The sequence below is a fragment of the Dendrobium catenatum genome, unplaced genomic scaffold (genome assembly GCF_001605985.2).
Source record: "Dendrobium catenatum unplaced genomic scaffold, ASM160598v2 fragScaff_scaffold_231, whole genome shotgun sequence".
NCBI classification, from domain to species: domain Eukaryota; kingdom Viridiplantae; phylum Streptophyta; class Magnoliopsida; order Asparagales; family Orchidaceae; genus Dendrobium; species Dendrobium catenatum.
Genome location: NW_021318693.1, coordinates 2,977,597 through 3,005,536, shown reverse-complemented (window position 1 = coordinate 3,005,536; position 27,940 = coordinate 2,977,597). Strand labels below are relative to the sequence as shown.

The 27,940-nt window shown below is 33.7% G+C and overlaps 1 protein-coding gene across 1 annotated transcript; it reads left to right on the top strand.

The window, feature by feature from the left end:
* The first annotated feature begins 21,830 nt into the window (after nucleotides 1–21,830).
* On the top strand, nucleotides 21,831–27,628 carry LOC110115998 (DCC family protein At1g52590, chloroplastic). The gene is made up of 5 exons (XM_020849423.2): nucleotides 21,831–22,136; nucleotides 22,231–22,288; nucleotides 27,073–27,180; nucleotides 27,251–27,343; nucleotides 27,431–27,628. Exons 1-5 carry the CDS (start codon nucleotides 21,956–21,958, stop codon nucleotides 27,516–27,518), a joined length of 528 nt encoding a protein of 175 aa, XP_020705082.1. The 5' UTR covers nucleotides 21,831–21,955; the 3' UTR covers nucleotides 27,519–27,628.
* Nucleotides 27,629–27,940: the final 312 nt, after the last annotated feature.

The window sequence follows — 27,940 nt, the reverse complement described above, 5'->3', positions numbered from 1 at the left end:
ATAGCTCATACTTTGAAATCATTAGACATTTAGACTTTGACTTTATAGGATTTAAGGTAGATAAGAAAATTACGCCAGGAACCTATCAATTTATAAATTAATTTTAATTTTTTTGGTCTAATTGAAAGCAAAATTCAATAGCTCTATTCACCTCTGAGGTGGAATATATTGTTATAAAAAGTTGTGTTGCTCAAATCATATGACTAAAGCAATAAATCCTAGATCTTAAACTACTTATGGAAACCATACCTATCAAATGTGATAATACTAGTGCCATTTGTATATCTGAAAATCTAATTCAACACTTATGTATAAAGCATATAAACATTAGGCATTACTTTATAAGAGACCATGTAGCTAAGGGAGATAGAGAGCTGCATCATATAGCTAATGCAGATCAATTGGTAGACATCTTTATTAAACCTCTAGCCTATGATACCTTTAGCACCTTGATAACTAGAATAGGTGTTATAGATATTTATGCTTGATTCAGGATGAATCCAAACATTTCTATCATTAGAAATCAACTAATGTTTTTATGTGTCCAATAAAGAATTAGTTGCATTGAATCGCCATTTGGGGGAGATAATGAAACCATTCATCATCTCCCCGAAAAAATTCCACAATTAACTGAGATTAAGTCGTATGAGAAAAATTTTGAGAGAAGGAAGTAGTTTTGAGATCATACTGAATTTGAACTCACACTCAAATAAGAGATGTGAAATACTTTCAAGACTAGAATGGTAGAAACTACAAGTGGAATTAACAAAAATATTTCTTTTTAGAAGAGCATCAGATGTTTTTAAGCCCCCAAAAAAGCAAAGGCAGTGAAAAATAGAATTAAAGCATAGTGTTTATGCCACACATAATTAACCCAAAAACCTTCCTATCATTTTTATAGAAATACTGAATAAATTTGTTAGAGTTAGGCACATTGCCAAATTCCCTTGATAAACATTTTTCCATTGCCATCTCTAATGATAGGAATAGGAAAAATCACAATTTGCATTTCCTCAAAATAGTTACCAAGAAGGGTCAATCCATTAGAGTCATAAAGCACAGATAGAGGGGCATTTTTAGGAAAAGATATGAGGAGGGATTGATGGTGTTGAAATTCTTGAATATAAAGACCATTGCACCAATGATCCCACCTTAAATCAATAGGGGAGTTATCTAAGAACTTGAAAATAAAGTTGGATTTAACTATAAAGGTCATAGCACAAATGCTTTTACACATTGCAAAAGACATTAGAGGAGGGTTCTTCCAAGGAGAGAAATATTTGGAAAAGAGCCAAGTCAAGAGAAGAGATGGCCAATTATAAATCCTTGAAATTAGAGAGTAGTCGAAGGCTTAGCAAAGAGCTTGGATAGCATGTAAACCCAAACCACCCTTATTTCTAGGTTTAAAAGTGTTAGCCAAGGAGACTAAGTGAAGCTTTCTAGCCTAAATATCACCAAAGTATAGAAACTTCATAGATAGTTAGGTAATCTGTTTACAGCAGGATTTAGGTATGATCGCACCTCAAATTCAATAAGCAATAGTGTCCCATATAGTGAAGCAAAGAAATTGGATCCTTCCTATAAGAGAGAGAGATAGACTATGCTTTCAAATCATAAAGCTTGTTAGATATAATATCAAGAAGATGGAAGAAGTCATATATGAGGGTTATCTTAATTGAGATGGGAATGCCCAAGTATATGAATCTTTCAGCAATTTGGGATTTAAAGAGAGTCACAATTCTCAATAGCATGAGGGGTGTTGGCTTGAATAAAAATGGAGCTTTTATCAGGATTGAGTTTTAGACTAGAGGAGTTGGAAAAAGTATGAAGAATGTCTTTCAGCACATTGCAGTTAGTCAGAGATGCTTTGCCAAAAACAAGAATGTCATCAGCATATAGGAGATGAGAAAGATGAAAACCATTGATATCCACAACCTAAAAAGTATTACCCCCTCATTATTATCAAATAAACAAGATAAGCATCCATGAAAAAAAAAAAAAAAAAGATATGGGCTTAGAGGACAACCCTTTCGTAAGCTAGCCGAGGAGGGCATAAAGCCCTCTAAACCACCATCCAAACAAATAGAAAAGTGCATGTTGATTATACAAGCATTCACCCATTGACAAGCTTGGCACACATGTAAGAGGCATTAGTGCATTTATTGAAAAAAATGTAATATTTCAGAGGCCAAAATAACATTATCTGTTGAAATGTGTTTTTTGATTAAGCCAGCCTGAGCCAGAATTATAATCGGTGGCATGATAAGCTTGAGTCTAAAGGCTAAAAATTTGGAGATAATTTTGTACAAGGTATTGCATAAAGAAATAGGCATGAAATCAAATATAACATTAACATGGGAAGTTTTAGGGATAAAAAAAAGGATATGGCTTTAACACTTTTAGGGAGATACCCTTTATCAAAGAAGGCCATAATAGATTTAAAAAGAGAGGGGCTAAGAATGTGCCAGCCAAATTGAGGAAAATGGAAATTAAAGCCATCAGGACGAGATGAAGAAAAAGAGGCCCTAGAGAAAATGACCACTCTGATCTTATCTTGAGAAATAGGGTCAGTAAGGACATATTGCATATGATGAGGAACTACATTGCTCGTTGAGAAGTAGGTAATATCATGGTTAGGGGGTTAGAAGGGTTGAAAAGATTGTGAAAATGAGTAGATATCACCTCCTTAGCATTACCAACTTTACCAATATTACCAGCCTTAGTAGTCTAAAGAGTCGAATTGTTTAAGTTTTTCCTCACCTGAGTCTTAGAGTAGAGAAACTTAAAGTCATCCTCCCCATCTTTAAGTCATTTGTCTTTGGCCCTTTACAATACTCAAGAGGTCCAAGAAGTAGTCAAATTAGTAATCTCCCCACTGATGGCTTTGATAGTAGAATTAAAATGGAGATTGCTAGTGTCCGAATCTAGTAAGTTGAGAAGATAATTTTGTTTATCTTGAAGAGTCTTAAGAGATGACTCAATGGCATTGGCAGAGGCTCATTCTTTAGCTTTGAAGGATTCTTTGAGATTCCTTAGCTTATTAGAAAAATCCACCATTGGGTTACGAACATAAGGTTCCATTAAGATATTTAGTAAGGTACCCCAGTAGTCATCCTTAGTATTTTAATAATTCTTGTATTGAAAGTGACTAACTTTGATATGAGGGAAGCCATCCTTAAGCATTAGCGGGTAATGATCAGAGCACAAGGGATCACCCACTAATTAATGAGAAAGAGGGAAATTAGAATTAAAGCTTCATTGACTAAAACCCTATCCAGCTTGATGTGTATTGGGTTTTCTGTTTGTTGGTTAAACCAAGTGTAGAAGTGGCCAATAGATGAAAGATCAATGAGATTATTATAAAAAAAGGAGTTAAATTCTCCCATGCGACTGAAATGTAAGAAAGATCCACCCCCCTTTTCATTATGAAATCTACAGTAGTTAAAATCCCCATTATTATCCAAGGCAAATCAGGCGAAGGTGCATTAGCACAAATTTGCTGCCAGAGAATAGAACATTCCTTAGCTAAATTCAAACCATAGATAATATTTAGAAGAAAGGTCCTTGAAGATCCAAAGGTGATCAAACCACTTATCATTTTGCTAGATACAAAAGTGGGGGAGAATTAGATCTTATCAGCAGCACATTATATCTAAATTCTACCAGAAGTAGACAGCTCAAAATTGTTACAACTATCTTCAACATCAAAAATATAATGAGTGGTATTGAACCAAGGGTTAGATATAGAATTCATATGAATCCTATACTCCAAATTGCATAACATATTTATCTTGTGAGTCTTGATGAAACACTTATAGGTAGTAACCTTGCTATAGTTATTAAAACCCCTAATGTTTAAAGAAGCTATGGAGGGGAGGGTCATTGGGATTTGGAGGAGGAGGCTTGAAGCTTTCTAAAATGTGTGCCTCAAGGGTTTTTAAAGTGGGAGGAAGAAGGAGGTGGTTGGGTTGTGCTTTTAGGATTTTATTTGGGAGGGTGGGTTAAAGAGGGGACGTTGTAGGAGGAGCTAGCATCATTTTGAATGTCAGTAAGAGCATCAAACTTATTCGAGGATATAATAGCAGCTGGTAGTTTTTGGGGCATGTAGGGTGTGATAGCGCTCCGGATAGTTTCTTCCGTAGGAGAGTTAAATTAGGGATGATATCAACATTTGTGAGTTTCTACTTTGGTGCTGAAATTTGCTCTTCTTTAGGTTATTAATGGGTTGGAGTGGGAGGTATGGAGGATGGGGGAATGTCTGGTGTAAGGGTAGAAGAGGGTAGCTTGGACGACTGGAAACTTGTTGTTTCCTGGGCCTGCTGATTAGGAATTCTAACTTGGAAAACCCTATTTTTACTTCTATCTTGACTCTTAACAGTTCTGGGTGCACGAGAGATGCTCCTACCTCTAGTATCAAATCAAAATAATTTTTTTCCTTACAAATGCCTAAAAGTGATATAACAATAAAAAGTATAATAAAATAGACAAATTTTAAATAAAATATGTTAAATACTAAAACTTGAATTGAAACCATTCATGTATACAAATTAAATAAATAAACTAATAATTGAGTAACAATCATATGACCTAGAACTCACAAAATGCTAGATAGAACATTAGCATTAGACTTAATAAGCTAGAGTGTTTTTTTTTTCTTTATTTTATTTTTTTTATATTTTATTTTATATTTTTGCATTACCTTACAAGTTTCAAATGACTAATTGGAAACATAAACAAAAAAAAAAAAAGTAAAAATTACCATGATTATAAGATTTTGATCAGAACTCTAACTTAAAATTTTAGCTAGGGAATAATCTAACCAAAATCATTACATGACTAACATTTAATAAACCCTTAATTTATACACATATTGACATCTTGAAGTTTACAAAAAAAATAAAAACAAAAATCAAAGCTGGTTTGCTACACAAACTTGTATGCTTGATTTGGAAAAGTTTTGTTGTCTTTTGATTATTAGATTTTATAGAACCAAAATTATTTCCATGAAATAAAATATTGAATAAAAATAATTATAAATAATATTTATGAATCAAAACAAATAAAAATCGAGATTTTCTGTAAGGATAAAACAAAATCATATGAATAGAGCTTTGTAGTAGTTAGAATCATTGCACTTACATCATACCTATTTGTTAAGCTTGGTGGCTAAGTTATAAGTCCCAATTCCTAATATATAATAAGCCTAACACATATTGTATTGCATAAAGATCATGATTGTAGGATTTTTAAAATGATTAAGTGAGTTTAGCTGCCAGCCCTTTCTAGGCATGAGTATAAGCACATAAGAATAAAACATTTTTAAATTACTTCGTTGAATATGCATTTATCTTTATTAAAAAATTTTAATACAAACATGCAAAAATTAATTAAGTTCATAATGTTTGTATAAATTTTAAACTGTTCCAATAAACTGCTTCAATGTACAATTTTAAATAGTTTTAATTTTATTCTAATTCATAATTGATATATCGTAAAAAAATTTATCTTGATCGGGCATGAATCTCAAGGGAAAATCAAGTTGGAAACTTCAAAATTAAATTGGAGTCCATATGAACTTGGATTTACGTAAACTTATAGTCAAACTAAATGTCTCAAAAATATGAGCCCAACAACACCAAATTCGACTCAATCCGAGCTCAAATGAGTTAAAATTAAAGACTCGAAGTGCATTTAGATGGTTCAAATCATAATTTAGATTACCAAACGGGTTCCGAACATAATATTCTTATAGTTAAATCGAGTGGCCTAGCGAGATGAATCCAATGAGCCCAAGATCATCAAATTCTAATATAATGAAGACATTTAAATGTATTGTAAACTATCCATGATCAAGGGATCCAGCATCGGCCGTCCATTCAAATCACTCCCAATTTACCCTTGATCTTCCTCCTATTTACAGGGCATGACACTCTCAAAAAATTAAAATAGAACACCTATTTGTTATGGGAGAGGAGAGAGGAAGGAGGCCAAATCGAGGAGGAGAGGAAGAGAATGAAGAGTTCTCTTGCAACTAAGCTCCTCCTCGACCATCTCCTGTCTACCGACCAATGGAAAACTTTCTCCTGTCGCCGGATTTCTGCATGACACCTTACTTTCGCTCATCACTGAATTTCTACCCGACACCAGACTTCTTCCCATCTTCGAACTTCTGCTCAACGCCGAACTTCTTCCCATCGTCGGACTTCTGTCCATTACCAGACTTTTACCCGACGTCAAACTTCCACCAGTCTCTGAACTTTTTCCAACTTTTAAACTTTCTTCACACTTCTACCCTACATCAAACTTCCGCCCATCAATGAATTTCTACCAGATGTCAGACTTCCACCCATCGCCGGACTTCTGGCCAACTTCAAACTTTCACCTGTCATCGAACTTTTGTCATACTTCTAATCGATGCCGGACTTCTGCCCATCACTAAATTTCTACCCGACACAGGACTTCTGCTCGTCAAAGATCCTTCCAACCTCCATCACTAGAAAATGATCTTTCTGACCTCTATCTCCTGCTGACTACGGTCCTTCTAACCTTCGTTGACCGCCTACTACGGTCCTTTTGACCTCCATCATAAGACAATTATCTTTTCAACCTTTTATGCCTGCCGACTATGTTTTGTTGACCAAACAAATGTTGAAACTTATTAAATATGAATTAAGTTGTTAGACCTAACCTTATGACCCAAAAGGTTAACCAAGAGGGGGGGTTAATTGGTAATTTAAGAATTTTTCCTCTTTAAACCGATTAAAGTTTTAGTGAAATTTTAAAATGATTTTTCAACCACAGATCAACACAAAAGCAGTAAAGTAAAAAATAATATAAAATAAAAAGACACAAGATTTATAGTGGTTCGGTCAAACACGATCTACATCCACTCCCTGAAGTCTCCCACTTCAGGTATTGCACTATTACCACAAGTGTCTATCATTTTGCCCCCACATCAAGGTGGAGAAGCCTTCATAAAAAGTCTCTTCCGCCACTACCCGGTGTGAAAGAGAACTGTCATCCTTTTACACCCTCTAAATATCGCAGAGAACCTTCTTCCTTACACACTCTTCAAGTGTAGGCAGAGAACCATTCGACTGTTCACACTCCTTGAGTGTCGGCAGAGAACCGGATCTCCTTGAAAGATCTTCTCACAATAAATCTAGAAGGACAAAAGAAAAAGAGTAATGTAATCACAAATTACAAATAGAGATTCTTACCTTTGGGTAACCAAGTGAACCCTTCAAGCTTCAGTAGTAAGAATTCTCCTTTAAACACTCTTTCTTACTCTCTCCTTTAATCTCCCTTGATTATTTACAAAGAAAAAAAGACAAAAAGATTTTAAGACAATCAAAACTGGACATTTTATAGAAAAGAAATGAAAAATCATCCAAAAATTACAATTTTCAATTTTTGATCATCTACGATCATCCTGTACGATCCAATTTCGTACGTATGAATAATGTAAAAACTATTACGTACGTATAATATATGAATCAGTACGAACTAAATTTGTACCCGATAATTATCCCGTATGAACTAAGTTCGTCTGGTACGAACATCTATTCCCAAATTTTGTTGGTACGAAAATGCATGACGAATTTTAACTCTCCAGAATAGAGAAGATCATCCTGGGATGAATCATAAATATCATATGGATGAATAGTTCATTTTGGCTAATCCAGAGCCCATCGTCCTGGGATGAACTATATTTATCATTTGTATGAACCCATCCAGACAACACCGTCCTGAGACACACAATAAATATCATTCAAATGAATGCGTCCAGTGCCTATCGTCCTAGGACAAACAAACAACATCGTCTGGATGAATAGTATATTTTGGCGAATAAACTTCCCTTCATCCTATGACGAACCATAATTTTCATTCGGATGAACTCATCTAGAGAGCATCGTCCTGGAAAAGATGATAATTATCATTTGAATGAATGAGTCCAGAGCCCATCGTCCTGGGACTAACAAAAAATATCGTATGGACGAATAGTACTTAGAAAAAGTTTGGCCCGTTCTGTTTGTTCTTTCGCTCATTCGAGAGTTTTAACTGACCAGATCGTCCCATACTAACACGGTTCGTATTGTATGATTAGTTTTAAAAAATTATGAATTTTAACTCTCCCCCGGTGTGTGTGTGTGTGGGTTTATTTACTTAATTACAATCACACACTCTCTCAAATTTAAATAAAGAGAAAAATCCATACTTTAATATTACAACACATTCTAGGCAGATCTTAATTTGAAGTATTTAACAATCTGAAGTATGATTTTTCTGAAAAGTTAGTACACACAAGAGGAAAAACAATTCTTCCAAAATGTATTAGGAGAAGATAATAATCAAAATAATAATATTTGGAATCATCAAAACATACAAGTTGCAAGAATGTAAATCATGCAAAGCTAAGTAACAACTCTCTCAACAAACTCCCCCTTTTTTATGATGACAAAATAATTATTGTTTGTATAAATTTGAAATTCCTAAATTTCTCTTAAACTCCCCCTGAATAAATAAGCATGTGAGAATAAGGGGCATTTTTGTTGAATTAATCACAAATTTTTTTAATTTTTAAATTTTAAAGTTTTTCACACACACAAAAATAATCATACTGAAACATCAAAACAAATAAAATACAAACACAAAAACACTAACAACACATCAAAACACTTCAAACCAAAAAAACACTTCAAACAATATTTCTTCCCCTTTTTGGCAATAGCAAAAAGAGAAGAAGAAAGAAACCAAAGCAATCCAAAAATATAGGGAGTCATATGAGAAGCCTATAATAGTTAATCCTGGAAGAGATTGAGTTATTTATGCAACTAAAATAAAATGTCATTAGAGAAATAGAAGAATTCATATAATTTAAGTATAGATATAACATAGATAAGAAAAAAAAATATATCAAGAGCATGAATCATTTTAGGCAATGAGATAAGCAAAATTATTATAAAGTAGATGAATGAAAAATTTGTAAATTTTAAATTTCAATACACAATAAAATTGGACAAAAGAATAATTTGAATTTTGAAAATTAAAATATTGAGGAAAGAACATATACTTGTAGCGCTTTGCGCATCTCTTCAATATTTGTGGCACAACTTGTGTATTTTTTTTTATCTGTGGGCTAATTTTGTATCTCTTTTTCAAATTGCGAACTATTGCACATTTTTTTTATTTTTGTATATTTGTACATTTTTAAGTATTTATTTAATCTTTCCAAAATCAATAATTTAAAATCTCAAATTTCTCTAAGTATAACAATATTTATATTTAAAAGAGAAATAAAAAAAATAAGAAAACATCAAATTTGTAATAATAATATTTAAAATTATATTAGTCTAATAAGAGACATGAGATTGATATTCTTAACTAGATCAAGTTATAACACAACTTAAATTTTTGAAAAATTAGATTTTCTAATGAATTCAATTTTTTATTGCATTTCAAAATATAACACTTGGTAGATCAATATTTAATGATAATCATATAAACTAATAAACATTTTGAGAGATATGACAAAATAACTTTTATTGATATCATGGTGAATGATAAAACATTTGAGCACATAAGATATAAATACACATAGATGCAATAGAACATAAGACATAAAAACATAGAACATGAAGACATAAAAAAACATAATAACTAACAACACATCACATCAGATCACCACTCCTAGAGAAAATTATAAAAGAAGTACAGTCATCACTCATAGGGGCCCTAATTTGGAGGTGGTCCTTAGTTGAAGAAGTTAAAATAGCTACTCATCATAGCCATATTCGAGCTCACAGCATCGAGTTGGCCTCGCATCCAACCCATGTCCTGCTGGTGCTGTGCATCCTGCTGCAGTAGATGAGCCTCAATTTGATTAAAGCGGTGATCAAAATAAGTCTCAAAATGATTAAACCTATGAACCATATATTGAAAGTTTGGTTCACGAGCAGGCGTAGGTGCAGGTGCTCTCTCCTCCCCCTCAGTGTCAGCACCTTCATCATGTTTTGCAAAGATAGCTAGGAATGAACCATCATTGTAGAATAGAGGCTCTTCAAGATGAGACGCATCAGGATCAACTAATTCATACTTCTTATCATGAATATAAGCCACAAGGTGTCCTAGAGCAATGTTCTTCTTTCTCTTATGGGATACATGGCTTATTTCAAAAAGCCCATAAAGGTAGTCAAGAATGAGTTGTGCTTCATCAATTGGTTGACCAGTAAGAATCAAATAAGTGATAATGGAAAGAAGAGGAGTGATATTGATCCTATCACCAATTTTTGATATGATAGAAGTTCTAAGCACATGTTAGATGATTCTAGCATCTTGATGTAAAGTGTTCACTTTGGGCAAATAGCATTCTTGTCTAATCCCTCTAAGCACTCAATTAATCTCACTCCAATCAAAAGTAGTGGAAGAAGTCAAAGTGTGGGCTCGTATCCCTTCAGTCCTTAGGTTTAAGAAAGCTCCTAGATCCTAGTTGGTTATTTCTACATTCTTTCCTAGAACAAAGGATCTAATCCTATCATGATCAGAGTTCAAGGTCATGTTAGCTAGGAAATAATGAAATGTAGAAATATTGAAAGAGTAAATTAGAGTAAGGATAAACTCAAAATGAGTGGAAGCAAAGAGTGGTAATATCTAATAAACTATATTCTCCTGAATCAAAACTCTGGACGGAGTTAATTTTGCAGATACAAACCTAGGGAAAGATTCTTCTTTTTCCTTGGAAATAAATTTTTCATTGGCATTCCTAAGTCCCCTGGAGGGTTCCTTAGCGTGCCTAACCCTCTTGCTTGAACTAGCCATAGAGAAGATCAAAGGGAATAGAAGATTGAAAAGGCTTTTGAAATGAATGAAATTTGAGTTCTAAACCATTCCAATTTAAAGAAAAAAAGACCTTTCGTACAGGATGAAATTTGGTTCGTCCCGTACGATATTTTGTTCGTACATACAATTGGAAATTTCATATGTACGAGTGTATACGTTAGAAATGAAATGACTTTTTGTAATCATACGAGTTATGAGGCATCCTTTCGTATAGACTTTTTGACCAGACGATCGTACAGACGAACAAGTGTTCATCCAGGATGATCGATTATTTAAGATTATTTTTATAACAATTTTAATCGTCCCCCACTTAGAGTGACAAGTGGTTCGTATGTACGAACTTCAAGTTTGTACGTACGATCAGAAATTAAAACTTATTCTTATCTGTATAACCATCTAGATGCGTACATATGATTGAATACACATCGTCCAGACGATCTTGACATTCATACAGATGAACTGTATTGAAAACTCAAAAACTACATGCAAACCATTCAACTCAACAATTAATACGCTACAGGATTCGTCCCGTAAGAAAATATTTTCATACAAATGAATGTCACATTTAGAAATTTTCATACCAATGCTTAAAAATATGAATTTTGATGTGAGAGTACATAAAACAAAATAGACATGAAATTGCAAAAACAAACACAAACGAAAACTGAAAAGAAAAACACATACAGAAAATCACAAAAACATAAAACACAAATAAAACACATATCAATATTACAGAAAATTTTATTTAAGCATTCAAATCAATCACACTAAGCCTTGTTCTTAATGCACTGAAAGTACAAAGGCTAATGGTTTAGTAAAAATGGCTGCAAGTTAATTTTTAGTTGAAATATGATTGAGTTCAATTTCTCTATTGGATACATGATCCCTTATGAAATGATGTCTGATGTCTATATGTTTGATTCTTGAATGTTGAATATAATTTTTAGAAATACAAATGGCACTAGTGTTATCATAATAAATAGGAATAGTGCCTATTATTAATCATAAATCAATCAACTGTTATTTCAACAAAAGTACTTGTGCCACACAACTTTTTAAGGCAATGTATTCAGCTTTAGTAGTAGATAGGGCTATGAAATTATATTTTCTACTGGATCAAGAAACTAAAGAATTTCTAATAAATTGACATATTCTAGAAGTACTCTTTTTATCAACAATATAACTTATAAAGTCAAAATCTAAATATCCAATTATTTCAAATGAAGAGCTAAACTTAGGATATCAAATCCCTAAGTTTTGAGTTCCCAAGAGATCTCAAAATCCTTTTTACTGCTGTCAAATGTGATTCTTTTAGATCTGATTGAAATCTAGCACATAAATAGACACTAAACATGATATCGGGTCGGCTAGCTATCAAGTAAAGCAAAGATCCAATAATTCTTCTAAATTTCTTTCGATCAACAGATTTTCCCTTAGGGTCCTTATCCAACTGAACAGAGAAATTCATAGGTGTACTAACATGTTTAGTATTATCTATTTCATACTTTTTGAGGATGTCCTTAACATACTTTAACTGACTAAGAAATGTATCCTTCTTAATTTGCTTAATGCTAAAGCCTAGAAAGTAACTCAAATCTCCAATTAGACTCATCTCAAATTCACTACTCACTATTTTGAAAAAATCATTACAAAGATTTTTATTTGAAGATTCAAAGATGATATCATCAACCTAAATTTATACAATGAGTATATCCTCTCCCAATTTCTTCAAAAAGAGAGTTGTGTCTCCACTTCTTTTTTCAAAAGATCTCTCAAATAGGAAGGTGCTTAACCTCACAAACCAAGCCCTAGGTGCCTGTTTTAATCTGTATAATACCTTTTTCAATTTAAAAACATGATTTGGGTGTTTAGAATTTTTAAATCCTAGAGGTTGTTCGACATAAACATCCTCTTTAAGCACCCCATTTAAAAAGGCACTTTTAACATCTATTTGATATAATTTAAATCCTCTAAAATAGGCAAAGGCTAATAAAATTCTAATTGCTTTAAGTCTAGCTATAGGGACAAAAGTCTCCTCAAAATCAATCCCTTCAATCTGATTATATCTCTTAGCCACCAATATATACTTATTTCTAATGACTACTTCTGAGTCGTTCATTTTATTCTTGAATACCCACTTAGTTCCAACTACACTTTGATTCTTTGGCCTTGCAATTAATTCCCAAACTTTATTTCTTACAAATTAATTTAACTCTTCTTGCGTAGCCAATATCCAAAATTCATCTGAAAGTGCTTGATCAATATTTGTGGATTCTAACATTGAAATAAAGGTTGAATGATTGACTTCTTTGTTAAGTCCACGCCTAGTCTTAACACCCTCACTAGGTTCACCTATAATCAATTCCTTTGGGTGGTTTTTAGAAAATCTTAAATCTTTAGGAATCAGATTTTCTATCTCTAAATTTTCATCCAAATTTATTTTCTCAATCTTTTGGGAGTCAAACTCTATCTCATCCTCTTCAACACTCGACTCTTCCAAAATTTAGATTCATTAAATACAACATGTGTAGTCTCCTCAATTATCAATGTTCTTTTATTGAATACTTTATAAGATTTTTCAACACTTGAGTATCCTATAAAAATTCCTTCATCTGATTTTGGATCAAATTTTCTTAAGGTAGATTTTCTATTGTTATGAATGAACACCTTACATCCAAAAACATACTAATGTGATAAATTAGGTGTTCTTCTCTTAAGTAACTCATAGGATGTTTTATTCAAGTTTGATCTTACATTCACCCTATTCAGAACATAACATGATGTGCTAACTTCCTCGGTCCTAAAATATTTAGGAAGTGAATATTCTGCCAATATGGCTCGAGCGGCTTTAATTAATGTTCTATTTTTCCTTTCAACTACCCCATTCTGCTGTGGGGTTCTAGGTGCAGAAAAATTGTGATCAATCACTTTGTCCTTACAAAATTTTTCAAATTTTTCATTTTCAAATTCTCCTCCATGATCACTTTGAATTATCAAAATCTCGCATCCTAGTTTCCTTTAAATCCAAGTCAAAAAATTTCTAAATTCTTCAAATGATTTACTCTTATGATATAGAAATCTAACATATGTGTATCTCAAAAAATCATCCATAATTACAAATCTGTATAGCTTCCCTCCTAGACTTACAGTTCTAACAGGTCTAAAAAGATCCATATATAAAATCTCTAATACTTTACTAGTTCTAAAATTCTTATTGGAATGAAAAAATGACTTCACCTGTTTTCCTAGTTGATAAGCATCACAAAGGTGGTCCTTAGTAAAGTCTAGTTTTGGTATACCTCTCATTAAGTTCTTTTGGGTAATCCTCATAAGGTTTTTCATACTAGAGTGACAAAGTCTCCTATGCCAAAGCCATGACTCATCAGAAATAATTTTTAAATAAAAAGTAGTATGAGTTTTGATATAGTTCAAGTCTAGCATATATACATTGTTTAACCTAATATTATTTAAAATATCAAAACAATCCAGGCTTAATATGTAGCTAATAGGAAAAAAATTTTTAATAACATTTATCACATAGCTGACTGATACTCAGAAGATTATGCTTTAAGCCTTCAACTAACAAAATAATTTCTAGAAAAAAGTTGTTCAAGTTCCCAATTATACTTGACCCTACCACCTTCCTTGTGGTATTATCTCCAAGTGTAACCCTGCCTCCACTCCTGGCTTTCAACGATATGAATTGTGTAATATCTCCAGTCATATGCTTTGAACAACCATTATCCAGGTACTATATGCTCTCACGAGGCCTCGTGTGAGAGTGATCCTACAAAAATATCAAACGTTAGACCTGAGAACCCAAACAAGTTTGGGTTCACCTTTTTGCAAATTATAAACAGATGCATGTATGTTATGTCTAGGTTTAAGCATCTTAGGTGTCCACACCAAATGAGTTTTCTTATCTAATATACAGGTGTGTGCTATATTTCCAAATAATCAATAATTAAAGCATTTGACTCCAGGAAATGGGTTTCTTAATCTTCTATAGTTTTTCTATCTATTCATGTATTACATAAATTTGGAATACAAAATAGGATTAGTGAAATCTTCAAGTCTTGGTGGAATCCTATTTTCTTCGAGAGCTTTTATCGTTAGTTTATAAAATGAATTCATATTCCAAAATACAATTTGTATAATTTATCTAATAGTTTTTGCTCTTAGATTCATCCTTAAAATCTTTAAATTCTTTTTCAAGTTCTACACAGGATGATTTTAAATTTTTATGGTTCTTATTCAAATCGTCAAACTCATCAAGTAATTTCATGTGGTTGTTATCAATTAAAGCATGATTTTTCCTAAGAATCTCTTATTCTCTTTGTAGTTCATGTAACTCTAAGTTCAGACTAGCATGCATTTTCTTTAACTTCCTATATTCAACATGTATGCATTTAGAAACTTCTAAAAGTTCATTGTAAGTCAAGTCACATACCTCTTATTGATCTGATTGATCAAGATTATCGGCTATCAGGCATAGATTGGTGACTTCTTCTTCCTTTTCGATTTTTGATGAGTCTGAAGCTGAGTCCACCTAGAAAACTTTTTGAAATTTCTTCTTGCCTTTCTTCACTATTGGTTTCTCCTCTACCTTCTTCTTGCTAGGAGTGACTTTGAGTTTTGAGCAGTCTGACTTAATGTGTCCAGGTTTTCTGCACTCATAGCAAATAATATCATTTGAAACCTTAACATTCCTATTGAATTTACCTCGATTCCATTGCTGGCATCTCTTTTGCTTCCTCTTAAAAAAACTTCTAAACTGTCTAGTCATTAGTGCGATGTCATCTTCATCTTCAAGTTGTGATAGATCACTCTTTAACTCCTCCACTTTCAGTGTTATGTTCTTCTCCCTTCGTGGTTCACCTGCATCAATCTTTCTTTGACTCACTCCTTGCTCGTAAGCAATTAGTGATCCAAGAAGATTGTTAATAGAGTAAACATTTAAATCTTTAGACTCTATAATCACAGTTATTTTTGCATCATATGTAGGAGGTAAATAACGAAGTATCTTATTAATTATTTCAGCATTTGTTAGTTCCCAACCCAATGCATGTAAAGATGTGACTATTTATATGAATCTTGTGTATATGTCTGAAATGTATTCATTAGATTTCATGCAAAATAATTCATAGTCATGCAACAAGATATTAAGTCTAGATTATTTAACTTCATTAGTCCCTTCATATGTTATATAAAGTCTATCACATTTGTCCTTTCCACTCTTGCAAGTGGAAACCCGCATGTAATCTTCTGACTTAAGTGCACGAAATAAACTATTTAAATATTTAGCATTTAGTTGTGCTAAGTAATATTCTTCTACTGCTCAGTCCGCAAAGGGTGTTTCTACTATAATGCCATTAACTAGTCTAGTTAGTTTTGTATACCCTTCTTGTACTAAAATCCACATGCGATAATCAACTGACTGTAAAAATGTAGACATGCTTGTTTTTCAAAAATCAAAAGGGATATTATCAAACAAAGGAGGTCTTGTGATCAAATATACTTCAGGTGTATTTTTATTTTTTAATGTAGCCATGGTCGTTAATCAAAAAGTAGTTTAAACTTTTGGTTTTGAAATAAAGCCCTGATACCATTTGTAGAAACTTGTTAAATATGAATTAGGTTGTTAGACCTAACCTTACGTCCCAAAAGGCTAACCAAGAGGGGGGTGAATTGGTAATTTAAGAATTCTTACTCTTTAAACCGATTAAAGTTTTAGTGAAATTTTTAAACGATTTTTCAACCACAGATCAACACAAGAGTAGTAAAGTAAAAAATAACGAAAAATAAAAAGATACAAGATTTATAGTAGTTCGATCAAACATGACTTACATCCACTCCCTGAAGTCTCCCACTTCAGGTATTGCACTATTACCACAAGTATCTCTCCTTTGACCCCACAGCAAGGCGAAAAAGCCTTCACAAAAACTCTCTTCCACTACTACCCGGTGCGGCAGAGAACAGTCTTACTTTTACACCCTCCAAGTATCGGCAAAAAATCGTTAGTTGTTCACACTCTCTAAGTGTAGGCAGAGAACCCTTCGGCTGTTCACACTCCTCGAATGTCGGTAGAGAACCAGATCTCCTTGAAAGATCTTCTCACAAGAAATCTAGAAGGACAAGAGAAAAGGAGTGAAGTAATCACAAATTACAAATAGATATTCTTACCTTTGAGTAACCAAGTGAACACTTCAAGCTCTAGTAGTAAGAATTCTCCTTCAAACACTCTTTCTTACTCTCTCCTTCAATCTCCCTTGAGTATTTACGAAGACCAAAAGAAAAAAAGATTTTAAGACAGTCAAAACTGGACCTTTTAAAGAAAAGACACAAAAAACCATCCAAAAATTGCAAATTTCAATTTCTAACCATCCATGATCGTCCCGTACGTTCCAATTTCGTATGTACGAACATTGTAAAAACTGTTACAAATGAATAATATATGAATCAATACGAACTACCTTCATACCCGATAATAGTCCCGTACGAACTAAGTTCGTCCAGTATGAACATCTATTCCGAAAGTGTGTTGGTATAAAAATGCAGGACGAATTTTAAGTTTCCATAATAGAGAAGATCGTCCTGGGATGAACCATAAATATCGTCTAGATGAATAGTTCATTTTGGCCAATCTAGAGTCCATTGTCCTAGAACGAACTATATTTATCGTATGGACGAACCCATCTAGAGAGCGTCATCCTTGGACACACGATAAATATCGTTCGAATGAATGCGTCCAGAGCCCATCGTCCTGGGTCGAACAAAAAATATCGTCTGGATGAATATTTCATTTTGGAGAATACAGGGCCCTTCATCCTAGGATGAACAATAATTTTTGTCCGGATGAACTCATCCAAAGATCACTGTCCTGGAACGAATGATAATTATCATTTGAACGAACGAGTCCAGAGCCCATCGTCCTAGGATGAACAAAAAACATCATCTGGATGAATAGTATTTGGAAAAATTTTGGCCCGCTCTATTCGTTCTTTCACTCATTCGAGAGTTTTAACTAACCAAATCGTCCCGTACGAACATGGTTCATACTGTACGATCAGTTTTAAAAATTATGAATTTTAACTCTCCCCCGGTGTGTGTGTGTGTGTGTGTTAAGTTACTTAATTACAATCACACTCTTTCTCAGATTCAAATAAAAAAAATACAAACTTCAATATTACAACACATTCTAGGCAGATCTTGACTTGAAGTCTTTAACAATATGGAGTATGATTTTTCTAAAAAGTTAGTACACACAAGAGGAAAAAACAATTCTTTCAAAATATGTTAGGAGAAGATAATAATAAAAAAAATAATATTTGAAATCATCAAAACATACAAGTTGCAAGAATGTAAATCATGTAATGCTAAGTAGCAACTCTCTCAACAACAAACATATCAACAGTGATTTTTTCAAGTCCCATAATGTAATGCGCATTATATGATGTATATTTATTACATCAAGCAAATACCTTTCCCAAAGGAAGGGCCTCATTTGTAATCGATTATAAATAATGGTGGATTCATTCAAACTAAGCCAAGCCCCATATTTTTCCCCTTTCAGTATTTTCCACGTAAAAATATGAGTCTCTTATGAATGCTAAACTATCTCTTTCATCTGTATGCGTTCTTGATCTTTGTGCATGCTAAGACATTAAAACTTTATACTTTTCTACCGTCGTGAATATTCCAGGACGCAATAATACTAAAATAAGCTTAAATTTGAGTCGAGATCAAGCAAATTATAAATTATCCAAGTCGAATTGGAGCTCAAGTCGAGCCTAAGCCAAGGTTGATCGTGAGTTCAGTCCAGCTTTATATCTCACAAGTAGTGCTTGAATTTTTTTTCCGCTCGAATTTGACTCATTTTACTTGCATAACCAAAGTAATCCTAATTAGGGGTGTTAATATTTGATCAGACACAAACCCAACCCAAAAAAATTAGGGCCTGGGTCAACCTATTTGTATACGTGTCGGGTTCTAGTTAACTCGGCAACTCGAAATCAATCCGGGCTGGCCACGAACCACATATATGAGCTTGAGTTTAGTTTTGGTTCAAAGTCCTACACTCATCGTGCATCCAAATTCTTGTGTGGCTTCTGATGTCTTGGATGGTGTTGGTGTGTTCTCATCTATCGTGAGTGACAGAAGTTCATGTCTACTACGAGCCACTAATCTGTAGCCCCACAAGGCACTATAGCCTGAAGGGCTTTGCTCTGCCTATAATGTCGGAAAGTGTATTGTGTATACAGAGACATAAATGAGTCTAAGGATTAAACCTTCACGAGTTGGGTTAGTTTAACCTTCTATCACGCTCAAGTTAGGTCTGGGTTGGAATTCTAGACTTGTTTGCAAAATTGGGTCGAGTTTGGTTTGACCTTTTTGAACCCTGCTTATTGGGTTGGACCCGATTCAGACTCGTTGACCCATTCTAACACCCCTAATCTCAACCTATGAAATTCTTGGATTTGTGGAGCTACGGAGAGACATGTCTGCCTCCATGATGTGAGTTTATTATATACAATTTGGACACATGGAAACATCTATTAATGGTTAGGGTGAGATAGATTTAAGATTGACATGCTTATTTAACTAGTTATAAAGATATTTTGTATCTGTTAGAAATATTTACAAATTAAATGATAATTAATATTAAAATCAAGGGTAGTATACTTAAAAGATTAGACAGATGTGGCTCTCAAGGTATGACAAATCCAAAAAAATTGGGGGAAATTTGGGCTTAGTCTGTATATTGGAATAAAAAAGGTGAATACAAGTAATAAGAAAGCAAAAAAACATCCCCTAAAAAAAAAGGAGCTAGCTCAATAGAGCCCAAAAACTTGCTAAAAACATTCGAGCAAAAAAATTCAAAAGTAACACATAATAAAGAGGCTAAAAGCACAAAAACATAGCTCCCGAAGCCAATAACAACCTAGACTCAAGAGATAAAACAAACCAATTAGAGAAAAATTCAAACCCCTAGTTTTCCGAAAACCATCCAAGGGGAGCCTGCAATAGGAGCCACATCATTGTCCAAGGCTAGGCATAAACACCAGCATGCTTTTGAACAAAAAAGGCATAGAATTGAAATATGCTAGAGGGAGCAACTTAAAACATCAAGCCCAAATTAAAGCATATCAAAACATTTGAAAGAGTGCTTCCACTTAATAAGTTTCTCCAAAATCGATTTTTTGATACTAAGAGTTATGGTGGAGAATCTATGTATGATATTCCCAAATCTCCAATCGCTTCTTGATCTGTTTTCAAATATAGTAAATGGTGCAACACGTAATCAACAGATGTAGATTTTTAACCGATTGCTGCACATTGGAATCTCCATCAATCCATTCAAAAAATTGCAGAATAGTGGGCCTAAGAAGAAGACCTCTAGTACTAGACATTAAAGTAGATAATATTGAGAATGAGTAGGAGCATTAAAAAAAAAACAAGTGAGAAGCACTTTCTAAATGAGCATAGCACAGACTGCAAGTAGGCAAAACATGAATATTTCGTTTTAGCAATGCTTCAGCAATTTTCAGGCCCCTACGATGGCAATCCACACATACACAGAGTATCACAGTACATACTTCGGGTGCCAAACCATCCTATCACAAGTGCAACTTGTCAAATGATTATAAAACTCATTAACAAACAGTCTCCAAATTTACTATTTGTCATATTTTTCCAAAGTAAGCAAAACCCATTAATTTTCAGTCAAGAAAACCATAGACATGGCGTGGGTCGTATTTACCGAGGAAAACTTTTGCGTCTAATTTTTAGTTTTTTTTAAAGAACAATAAAAACTTTTATTGCAATAAATAAAAAGGAAAACTCAAATACATCCTAGGGATTACACCGAACTAGTTCCTCCTTTAACAAAATAATAAAAGAAGGTTGAACCTTATTAGAACTAATATATTCCCAAATGAAATCACTAAAGATAGCATAATTAGCACAAAGATCAGCTAACTTATTGCTATTTCTATCAACACAATTGAAAATAACATCATCGAATTCTTTTAGAAAAACAAAATTTTCCATCACTTGACCTCCCAATTTGAATATTTGTCGAAGATACTGAATAAAATTAGAATTATCACCTTCGATGATAATCCCCTTATATTGCAACATCCAATCTTTGACAACTTCTTTTAATAGATGAATTGATGAGAGCTCTAGTTATGAGATATCCCAATGAATGCACTTCTTTCCATAAGCCATCAAGAATTTACCATGACTATCTCGGAATATTCCTCCAATGCCCGCCTTGTAAGAAGGAAGTAAAGATGCATCTACATTCACTTTGATCCATTTGGGTGGAGGAGGGTGCCAACGATTTAACAGTCGAAGTGACTGGTTAACACCTCAGTGGTCTGAGCTTATGTTGTCATAAGAAGAAGAGAACGAAGACCAAGAAATTGCTTGAACAGAAATGAACTTTGAACTTTCTATGTGACCCTCATGTATGAATTTGTTCCTTGCCTTCCGAGATAAATAAGCTGTATTACAAAACAATTTAGTTAAGAAACTGTTATCATTTGAGGATTTGTTTAACCAGTTACAACAATCTTCGAAATTTATAAAAGTCAGAATTTGAAATCCCGAACAGTTAATCAGACCAATGATTTCCATTAGCTTTCCACATTTAGTTATAACATGATCTATATCCTCCACCGCATTACATCCTCTTGGACATGCCAAATTCTCTTGCATCCTTCTGCAATTCAAGAAATGATTTGTTGGAATTGCATTGCTGTAGACCAGATGATGATCGGGCAGGTATCGAAGCACTACCAGATGATGGTCATCGAGCATCGCCAGGACCGCCAGTCAAGGTAGTCCGACGAACTTCGGCCGCCATCCAGATTTCCACTTAAGAATTCTCAACAAAATTTTAAAAATTCCAATTTCTCTCTATAGAAAAAACCAGACCTTCTCTTATAGCTCAAATAAATTACTTGTTACCCAAATAACCTTAATTTTTAGCATTGTTTGAAGATAACCTTCGGTCGAAGCATCGGTCATATGCAGAAACAAGAAACTAGGAGCCTCAACTAAGCCGTGAGAAGGCCCTTCTTCTCTTGTTACGCGTCTACACGAGGCTTCGATGGCTCTTCTCCTTCCGACTGGGTCGAAACCACTTATCACACCCGCAGCCCTTTCAACGCGCTTCAAGCACGGCCGTATTGCTTGCGCCGTTCCGATGCCGTCGCTGTCCGCTGCCGACTTGGTTAACACCGGCGCGGAGTTCTTCAAAGGCGACACTAGACCTATCATGCTCTTCGATGGTAAAGCTATGTTCGTTCCCGCAGCATTACTGCCGACAGTCTGTTTATTTGTTTTCCTCACTGAGATTTCAATCATTCCTCTAATTTGTGTTAGGCGTGTGTAACCTGTGCAACGGGGGTGTCCGGTTCGTCAGAGCCAACGACCGCAACAGGTTCTGTGGTCATTTCTATATATTATTTTGTTTCTAATCAAAAGGTTCGTTGATTTGGTTTGCCATAGTTTACATTTATTTTTATATTAATTTTCAACAAAGAACACTGGCCTGCGACTGGTGTATGTTAATTGAAACGTCCATATAGTTTTGATGTTTATAAATAGATTTCTGTCTTTAGAAACAATTAAATTTGTCCGTGTTTGCTAATTGGTATTTAGTTACTAGTTCTTTAGTGCAAGAAAAGGAGTACTTAATGGTTGAGGGGAGAAAGAAGGAGATGATTGAATATGGTTGTCAAAACATTCAAAATCATGTGAAAATTGACGACCTAAAAATACTTCGCATGAATTTTAAATACATCCCATAAACCAAGATTCAAGCAATCTTCATCTTCATGGCATCGTTCTCTCCAAGCTCTTCATGTAACAAACTGTGCCCATGGTCTCCAATATTTCCCAATTCTTTTGGAAGGAAGCAAGGTTAATTTGAAATAGAAAAGGAGAGAGTTTAGTGGTGAGGAGAGAGGATTGTGGTAGAATATTGCTGGAAAGAAACTAATCTAGGAGTCAACTAACTAGAGTTGGTCAAATGATCCAAGTGTTAGTGGAAAAAGCTTATAGGTGTTCCCTTCATTTCCTTTATTTCTTATTGCAAAAATCTGTCTCTAATGACAGCATAATATCCAAGTAATTTACATATTTTGTAACATATTTCGAAAATTGGGACTCTCTGAAGTGGCGACTGATTACATGTGGTTGTTTTCAAGTATTCTATGCCTTTGATTCTTATCTATAGAGTAAATGAGTTATAGAGAGAGAGATAAGGGGGGATGAACTAATATGGTTTGGCCTTAGAGCTACCAACTAAGAGAGAGAGAGAGAGAGAGAGAGAGAGAGAGAGAGAGAGAGAGAGAGAGAGAGAGGAGGGCCTCACAGCTACTGACCAAGAGGGATAGGAGGGATGATGAGGAGAGAAGGGGAGAGATCTAAAATTTAGAACTTCATAAAATTGAAATTTATTTTTTGATTGATTGGAATATATCTTTTTTTATTATAGAAAAATAATCAAAATCCTAGCTAAATGCAAAAATCAAGGAGAGGACATCATCTAAAATTCGAGGGTCTAAATTATTTCCTAAATTATTGAGAGAATATTCTCTTAAAGTTTTCAAGACTAATCAATTATTCTAAATATTTTCTAGGTGCATCATAAGTACAAAGATTAATCACTTATTTTGCCAAAATTTTAGGAATTGATGATAAAATTAAAATAAAATAAAATTTTATCTTAAAATAGGCTGAACATACTAATTGATCTCCTTCAAGGTCCAATAGTCGGTCTAAGAGGACTTACTTTTCTATATATTAGGTTGACTGTCGTCGCCCTAACTTTATTCAATTTTTGGCCATCTGGTTGCCAAGTTTAGTTTCACCTAGTTCATGAATCCAATCCCATTTGGCTTCATTTTCTCTTTGGTAAAGTAATAGATGAAGAAAGAATTTGACACCTTCCTTTAAATATCATTTGGCTTGCCTTGGAGTCTTTCACCTTTTGCTAATGTTGAAGGCCTTTTATAACTAACCACACACTATGGTGGGTTTATGCCCATAATGCAACCTTCTTACTGTGGGTGTTCAGAATGGATGCTTATATCCTCAATTGTAGGAATCACACCCTCAACTTTAGGTATTCTTCTTCCTCTAGGTAGATCTTGTAATACACTCCAGGAATCTTGGTGTTAGTATTAACTCTCGCTCTTTTCCATTACTATTCTCTTTGGTGCTAATTAAAAACTTCATATCAAATAAGCTCCATAATTGATATCCCAAGCACACATCAAAATATGATGTTGATTTTGACCTATAGATGGCATGATTATAGGATAATTGCATTTACGAAAAATTTTCATCCTAATTTTATGGATACCCCAAATTATAGCTTTTTAGCAAACAGACCATTATTTGTTTTACCATCTTTGTTTGTGCTCATGTATTTATGGAAGGAAGGAAATGCTTTTCTTCAGTTTGGTGTCCATTAAAAACCAATGAGCCTTCTAAAAATCACTGAGAAATCAATTGCCCTTATTAGAAATAATTGGTAAGGCCAACTTGAAGTACTTCTAAATATGCTAGAAAATAAGCTTTATAACCTCTCCTCTAATGGTTATCTTTTTTTAGGGAATTAAGCACACCATCTTATAGAAATGTCCTACAATTATAACTAATTAAATCATCATTATGCCTCCGGTAGATTTTATGTGAGGTTCATTAAAATAGATTTTGATGCTCAATAGGTACAAACCAAGGAATGCACAAACATATCTTCCAGTATGAAGGCTTCGATGTACAGCAGAGTATACAATCCTTTAAAATTAATTTGCACATCTAGAACCATTTTTTTGCAAATACATATAGTGCTTCAAATTATTGGGAGTCTTAACTGCGCCTAAGTATCTCAGTATTCTAGAGGTATGTGTCTCTTATATCCAAATGTCCTTTCTAATCAAGAACACCCACATATGCTCTAGCCTAAGCCATCACAAAATACTTCATAAATGTTCTAAAATTTGGGAGGCATATAATAAGAGATGCTATCATCAGGATCCTTATATCTATTATGGCCTTATCAAGAATAATGTTTAGGTAAAACTATCTTGTGTAGATTAGGAAGTGGAACAATGATAACACTAAAATTTTTTATGAACAACTGGTATAAGGTAGTCAATTCATGTAAACTCCAAACATTAGAGAAGTTTATGGGATTTATCTAGTAAACAATAGCTTGGAACTCTATGAGATCTTTCTCTAAATGTCTAGGGAACACCGCAAAACATAGAAAGATGATATGAGGCAGCTAAAATGTGTAGTTTCTTAGATTAATGTATACATTCTCATTTTTTTGGCAGAACTTGAAGATGATGAAGATAGTGGTCTTTGTCAAGCTGTAGAAGAGGTTATCATCAAAGCATATAATAAGGAATCACCCTATGATTGTGTTGAAGCATCTTCTTCATTATTCTTATAAAGGTGTTGTGTGCAATTGACAAAAAAAAAAAAAAGGAAGAAAGACCAACTACTAAAAGACAATTAAGTGTCTTGAAATGCTTCCTTATCATTAGGATGAATTTTGATCTGATGGTACTTGCTTCGTAGAGTAATCGTCGTGAAATAGAAATTTTTTGAGATCATGTCAAGTAGATCATCTAGGCATGGATGGGAATTTCATGTTACATTGATTTTATTAATCACACTACTATTAACACACATGTATCAAGCATTATTCTTTTGCTCAACAATGTAGGGAAAGCACAAAGATTGAAAATCCCACAAAGAAAGCTTCTAGATTGGAGATCCTCAACCTGTTATTAGAGCATAGCATTCTCATTATGGTTTATTTGATAATATGGGTGATTGAATTACTAAGAATTCTAAATAAAATTTATAGTATTCGGTATATCTTGAATTAACATAAGGGAAGTATGGAGCTTTGCTATGAGGTCCTGGATCTCAAACAATAGTTAGTAAACCATAATATGTATGTTGCTCTATGATATGGGAGGTGTAGGCTCACAAGTCTCCAGCATCAAGAGGACTGAAAAGCTAGTATGAACCAGCTAAAAAATCTTTGTTACTAATCAAAGAGAGTGATATTGAGTGTTATTACGTCGTGTACTTGAAGGAAAAATCTACTGAAATTGGTCAGGGCCAGCTCGAATTGTAGAATTTGGTTTCTAAAGATGTCAAGATGAAGTCATAGATGGTTTGCAAAAAGAAAACAATGATATTGGCCGATTACACTAAAAACTTGTTTGTTTCTACAAATATAATGGTTAACATTCATATCATAAAGCTATGGGTGACCCAAAAGGATTCAAACTAAATTCATTGTAAATACATTTATAGCGAGCCATTTAGATAGGTAGTAGGTACAAGACAACATAAGTTCATATACAAAGATGTCTAATTGATTTAGGGGGTAAGGCTCTAAGGAATATGTCAGGCTGAAGCAAATTGGTTTTCAATAATACATTCATCACACTGCCTCTATCAATGAAAAGTTGACAATGGTTCTCCTCGTAAGTGACATACATATGTTCCTCTATTACTAATCATAAAAAAGGCAACATATTTTAAATAATACCTCTAAACAACAACAACGAGCAACAAAACATACTTAGTGTGACTTCGTGTAATAGTATCCCTTCAATGTCACTTTTGAGTGGTATATTTTCTTTATATAGTCATCATATGGTGACACATTCAATAGAGAAGTCTTAGGCAATTGTATGCTTTCTTTTAGTGTGCTTTGATACCACTTAAATGCTATAAGGAAACTTTTCTTTTGGGGGCGTGGCGGGTGGGAGATGAATTGGTTTTTTTTTCAAGTTGGAATGTTGAAAACATGTTTTAAGTGTATGAACTGAGAAATGTTAATAAATAAAATTTTATGGCTAAGGAAGCAAGTTAATATTTGCAAGAATTTTAAATGTGGAAATGTAAAAATTGGCAGGGGAAAATCGATGTATAGTGCTTCGTCACCAATTAGCTGACGTCCAAATTCTATTACTTGAGATCTCCACAAAAGGTCCACTAATCCACTCATACTTAATATATATCCTAATTATTTGTAATTGCCATCTAATAGCCAATTTACCTGTTAAACATATTAATTTCATGAAAATCTGATATAATGATCATCTCAAACTAATATCATTGATCCAAATAGAAAAGAAATGTGCTATGTTTATGTTATGTTTAATTCTTGCTTGTTATATTGAGCAGAAAAATAAGATTTGAACCACTCCAGAGTGAGGGTGGAAGAAAGCTTTTACAGAGGTCAGGGAGATCTCCTGATGATATTTCCAGCGTGGTTTTAGTCGAACAAGATAGGTAATTATTATAATTATACCATCATGGTTGAAAAACTGGCATTATTATTGTTCCTAATTTTACATCGCAGATCATACATCAAGTCAGAAGCAGTGATAAAGATAATGGAGTATCTTGACTTGCCTTTTCCTCAACTTGCATCATTGCTTAAGCTGTTCCCTTTGTAAGTTCTTTCTCAAGAAAAGCTTTGTTTATGGATTACAGATGCAAAGAAATTTTAATAATGGTCAGATGTCATGATCTTTTGTAGGTTTTTGAGGGATTTTACTTATGATAACATTGCTAACAACCGCTATGTGGTATTTGGTCGCTCTGAGGCAGGATCATGTGAGATTTGAGTACTTGTTAGTCCTCTTTTATAGCTTATTTTAAACATTAATGTATAATCATTTACTTATCCGGATCATATTTTGGCTTCATTAAATAAATATTTTTATCTGTAGCTCTAGTGTCAAAAGTTGAATCTGAAAGGAAAGAGTAACAATTTCATAATGACTTCTACCTAGATTATGACGATGGCCGCATCAATGTTTACATCTTCATAATGGTTTTTTTGGCAACCCTCAATTGGATGGCCGCATTATTATTCTGGGGTTTGTATTTAATCTGGTTTCAGACCAACTCCAACCGAATTGCATACCACCATATGCCATCCGTCATTCACTGCATTCGAAATTCAAATCTCATGCTAAAATTCTGTAGGTGAACAGTTCGATGTTAATATTGTGTTGCCGAATTTGCGGAAGAAGAGCGTGAAAAG

Bases quoted from the DNA above. Each gene is read 5' to 3' on its own strand.
- LOC110115998 (XM_020849423.2), top strand. From the start codon at position 21,956: ATGGCTCTTCTCCTTCCGACTGGGTCGAAACCACTTATCACACCCGCA. The intron at 27,181-27,250 runs GTAATTATTATA...TTTACATCGCAG, and splicing joins GTTTTAGTCGAACAAGATAG to ATCATACATCAAGTCAGAAG. The intron at 27,344-27,430 runs GTAAGTTCTTTC...GATCTTTTGTAG, and splicing joins TTGCTTAAGCTGTTCCCTTT to GTTTTTGAGGGATTTTACTT.